Source organism: Lytechinus pictus, chromosome 18, assembly GCF_037042905.1.
Source record: "Lytechinus pictus isolate F3 Inbred chromosome 18, Lp3.0, whole genome shotgun sequence".
NCBI classification, from domain to species: domain Eukaryota; kingdom Metazoa; phylum Echinodermata; class Echinoidea; order Temnopleuroida; family Toxopneustidae; genus Lytechinus; species Lytechinus pictus.
The window spans coordinates 25,178,121-25,183,273 of record NC_087262.1 but is presented as its reverse complement, the minus strand read 5'-3'; the positions used below and the strand labels follow the sequence as shown (position 1 = coordinate 25,183,273).

Below are 5,153 nucleotides of genomic sequence, written 5' to 3'. Positions count from 1 at the left end.
CTTCTGTGGGAAACCGGTGAAAACACGTTTATTTAATGAAATTATGGAAATACAAGCACTGTTTCGAGGGAACGTAACTTTTTTACTTCTTGACCATTTTTTGTGATTAAGGTATCAAATTAAAGAGCAGATATTGAACTTTTTAGGCATGTGATTTTCTTTTTAAAATTCAGATACCCCCCGCCAAATGAGTTTTTGGTATCCTTTCTTCAAATTGTTTTTACTCACTCATGCGTGAATGAGGAATAATCTAAGTAATATCAGATGAAAGAGGAGATTTTAAGCTTTACATTGGTAGGTCATTTGTCTATTGTATTTGTGATTAAGTTATGATAAATCATCGCTAGATCTCGGTTTCGTTTTTTCTGGGACGCACTGTATAGTTACCTTTTCGTAAATGATTAATGTGAACGACTACAATTTTAGGTACAAAACTTACGATCCAAAGTTTTCTGCCTATGATAATAATACTAATAATAATGATATCAATAACAAAGAAAATAAAATAACAATATATTGAAAAATCATAAAGCGGCAAAAAAGAAAGTTTCGAAACGTTGTTAAACAATAATGTGAAATATTACTACAGATCAATAAATATTTTGAAATAGAATATCACATTACTTACATTACTTACAAATTATTTTTTTTAATGAAAAAAAAAATATGATTACTTTTACCACACACACATACAACTGCAAATCCCATGGAACTAAAATGTAAATTGTTCATTATAAGTGGTTAACAATAGAAATGTTAAGTCTTAAGTTTTCTCTTAAAAGTGTCGTTGTTGGGTGCATGGGCCTACTGAATGTTAGCAGGGGGCGTTCCGTATAGGGGTGCACAAACCGAAGAATCCCGGTAGCCATGGAGATCGTCGATGCGAGATCCAGGTGCAAGCTGGACGCTACAGCGTAGATGAAGATCTGAGATTGAGTGTTGCCATTTTAAACGAGAACAGGGCCTCGTCTTACAAAGAGTTGCGATTAATCCGATCAATCACAACTTTGGAAAGCCAGCAACGTCAACATCTAAAATGCATGTTCATTCAAAATATTTCCTACATAATGTTGTATGTTCATACATTGATTGTTTTCTTGAAACTTCTGTATGCATTTCTTTGTTTTACAAAGGACAAAGTTCCTGTGGCGATGAGAGAGAGGAGTAAGAATTGAATTGGATCCATCGAGAGATGTGTTCTCAAGTCGGGCCAGGTGGAAAGCAGGTCAGTTGATGAGTAACCTGGTGGGTGTTTCATAAAGCTGTTCGTCAAGTTACGCACAACTTTACGCACGACTGGTACATGTTCTTAGGTCATAAATCAATTATATAGGGATATCACACCTCGCATAAAGTCATTCGTATCTTACGAACAACTTTATGAAACACCCACCTGGTACAAAAGTCCAAATGGAATGTAACCAGGACCGAAGTCTTTCTTGGATAGAAGATGGTGACATTTTAATAAATGAAACTCAATTGTAAGAAAGAGTCAATGAGTCTCGACTGTGAGGGAAAAGAGTGTTTTTGCCTTCACCAGAAATGCATGCTTGCATTGATCGTGGCTCAACATTTCTTAAAAGGGAGTTGTTTTCACAACTGCAAGGAGCAAAAGATTTTCAGTTCCTTAAGAACTTATTCCCTATCTCTCTTCTCCCTTCTTCTCTTTTCAAGTAAGAATAACCAACCGTCATTTTAAGTACCCCCGTAAACTGATTTATGGTGACACTGTCAACATCTATAAATAAGCATATACCATGGGAACATTTTTAAGAATCTACATGTATTATAATCATTTTCGTTAATAGTGATCTTACTATTGTTTCTAATTTCGTCCATCGATATTATCATGGACAGGAGTAAAAAGAAAAGTTGAAGTCGTGATGTACGAAATAGTATTAGAAGTAGCAGTAGTAGCAGCAGCAGTAGTAGTAGTAGTAGTAGTAGTAGTAGAAATCGTAGTAGTGTTTGTTGTTGTAGTAGCAGCAGCAGCAGTAGCAGTAGGAGTAGTAGTAGTAGGAGTACGAGTTGTAGTAGTAATAGTAGTAGTACTGTAGTAGTAGTAGTAGTAGTAGTAGTAGTAGTAGTAGTAGTAGTAGCAGTAGTGATATTAACATTAGCAATACAAAAAGAACAATGAGTATAGTAGTATCAGCTGTAGTATTGGTGGTAGTATATAATCAGTGGTGGTGGTGGTAAAAGTCGCCGCCTTCGTCGTCGTAGTAGTAGTAGTGAAAGTAGTAATAGGAAAGAAGTTGTAGTGTTGGTGGTGGTGGTGGTGGTAGTAAAATGTTGGTGGTGGTAGTAGAATTGCGGTGGAGGGTGGTGGTGATAGTATCATAAGCAGGAGTAAAATAAGCAGCAACAGTAGTAGTAGTAGTAGTAGTAGTAGTAGTAGTAGTAGTAGTAGTAGTAGTAGTATAGTAGTAGTAGTCGTAGTAGTAGTTATAGTAGTAGTAGTAGTAGTAGTAGTAGAGTATTAGTTGTAGTAATAGTAGTATGGTACAGTACAGTGGTAATAGTAACAACAGTAATGGGTTACAGAAAAATCAATCAGTTTATTTCCAAAGCCTCCAGGTCCAATAGACGGCATTAAACACGGGGAACAAGATGACATCTGGCCATCAGGGTCAACGTGCAGAGTAACATGAGTATCACCACATTAATTACACGTGTTCATAGCAAAAACTAACTACATGTATATGTCTATACTCGTGGGACACTTTCCATTTTGAACAGCGACGTGTGTTAAAGTTAAGGCAGAAAGCAACCATGGTGTATTTTTGTCAATGACAATATTATAATTTTGTTCCGTTTCAACGTATAGAATTTTCAGAGTTAATCGTTAGTCTTCACGATTATCATTATTATCAATCTTCTCAGACCGCAACCACTTTATTCCTTAGTGGACTACCATCCCCGTTGCTTAGCGACTCATAACAATGCTCAGGCCAGCATTGCTTTGCGTCAGACGGACCACTGCGAAGCCGACGGGACGGCGACGTCGTTAATTGTGTCATTGCGGTGTTACCACGTTCCAAGTGCGCTATCACTTTCCATTGGGTGTCGTAATGCACGCAGGGTAGGAAACGGAACACGTGTCTAAAGCCGTTCCGGAACTTTGCATTCATCCAGCAATAGATGAAGGGGTTGTAGACGCAGTTGCTCATTGCCGCCAGGAGAACGGTGAGGTAAACCAGCTTGATGTAGCGATAGTAGAGGACATTCTCGTACACCTCCTGAAGAATGTTAAAGGAATGTATTGGTAGATAACACAAGGCAAAGAGAAGAACCACCATGGCAAACATCTTGACGAGCTGAGAATACAAACAAAACAAAATGTACAAACGTTACTTTGGTTGTACAAAATTGAGTTCTTAGCCAGCACGACACAAAGCAATAACAGATAAGAAAGTTAAACATGTATATGTATGCGTGTGTGGCGACTTAAAACTATATACAATATAGCTATCGAACTGTAAAAGGATCAAAGACAATTGTAGTATTAAACATGCGATGGGGGGGAATGTATTTTTATTTTCATCTGCCGAGAGGAATCTTGCAAAAAGGGATTTTCTATGAAATCGTAGGTAATAGACTTCAGTTCTGAACATGGTACTTGCAAATGTTGAGCTAAAGAACATAGGAGTGTGGAAGAATTGTTCAATACGTGAAAAACAAATAGATAATTTTTCTTCGGTACCTTGATGCCATGGTATACCTGGATGCCCTTACCTTTGTCTTTGATTCATTGATTCTTTTGTCCCTGCTCGCTTGTGTTTCTCCTGGCGTTCGTCTGCTCCAGATTACATAACCAATCCTTCCATAGGCAACAGCCAAGACACAGAGTGGTACGAAGTATTGTATGCCCATCAAGACATATGTGTATATTTTAGATTGTTCCCAGTTACTTTCAGAACAGAATGTTGAGTCGCCCTCTACGCCGACTGTGGAGAATATCAAAGATGGTAACGCCACCACGCATGCCACCACCCAGATAACCGCAATGACTGCTAACGCCTGTGATGATCCCATGCGCAGGACTAGAGGATGACATATCGCTATGTAACGGTCCACGCTGATGGATACCAATGTAAAAATACTGACAGATACTGAAACACTTTGTATGTACGATACTGCTTTACACATGAACTCTCCAAAGGGCCACGTCATGTACATTGCTGCGTAAAATGAAAAGTTGACGCACATGACGGCCATGAGGATATCACTTACCGCTAAATTTACAATGGAATAGTTTGTAACAGTGCGCATGCGCGCATGTCCGAGGACAATGTAACAAACAATTGAATTCCCGCCAACGCCAAATACAGTCACAAGTGTAAAAAGCAAACCGTATATCGCTTGTATCCATGGTGGTTCCTTGTAGAGATCCCTTATTTCCGAGTAGTTCTGGCCAGATATAATGGAGTAGTTATCAGGGGGTACAGAGGAGTTCATTATCACAATGAATGACTCCATCTTTATAACACGATTTTCAATATTTTTGGCCTTTAAAAATTCAGAATCCAATTCAAATTTTATAAAGGTTTTTTTTCCCTCTCCCCTCAGAAGTAATGATACACTTCGCTCAGGATCACGTTTCTGCTTGCCCTTTCTTCTGACAGGATTGCCTGACTTGGAATAGCTTTAGTGTCGCAGTTTATCCTTTGAACTGAAAGTACCCTCGAACTTATCGTGGTGGGTGAACCCCATGTGTGTTAGTGGATACAGCCTGTTCATCTGCTCTGTGGAATCACTGGAATAAAAAACGTCTATCTTCTTTAGCGTGAACCATCGAATCACTTGTTGCTGAACATCGCCATGGAGAATAATTGAATTGGTTCCCCAGCAAACACCATCACACTTCCAGCCACTTATCTTTTATCTGGACATCCAAGGAAAACCTGAACGTTTTTTAAACAAAAATCGAAAGAAAAGGAAATTTAAGATAATAATAATCATATCATAATAATATCTTCAACAGTTCAATAAAGAACAGAGTAAACATTCCCTATCTGAAGCCACACGGTTACTCATTTAGAAATAAACTAATTCGCGAGTATTTATTCTCTATGCTCCCCCCCCCCCAAAAAAAAAAAAAAAAAACATTGTGGAGATGACGATGAAGAGAGTGTAGGTAGTGATTCCTTTAA

At 38.3% G+C, this 5,153-nt stretch overlaps 1 protein-coding gene across 1 annotated transcript; it reads right to left on the bottom strand.

Moving 5' to 3' along the window:
* Positions 1-624: 624 nt before the first annotated feature.
* On the bottom strand, positions 625-4,899 carry LOC129281833 (RYamide receptor-like). The gene is made up of 2 exons (XM_054917758.2): positions 3,736-4,899; positions 625-3,317 (listed from the first exon to the last, which is right to left on the bottom strand). Exons 1-2 carry the CDS (start codon positions 4,477-4,479, stop codon positions 2,880-2,882), a joined length of 1,182 nt encoding a protein of 393 aa, XP_054773733.2. The 5' UTR covers positions 4,480-4,899; the 3' UTR covers positions 625-2,879.
* Positions 4,900-5,153: the final 254 nt, after the last annotated feature.

Coding starts and splice junctions, on each gene's coding strand:
- LOC129281833 (XM_054917758.2), bottom strand. CDS start 4,479: ATGGAGTCATTCATTGTGATAATGAACTCCTCTGTACCCCCTGATAAC. Junction 3,318..3,735: donor TCAATGAATCAAAGACAAAG/GTAAGGGCATCC, acceptor TTGTATTCTCAG/CTCGTCAAGATGTTTGCCAT.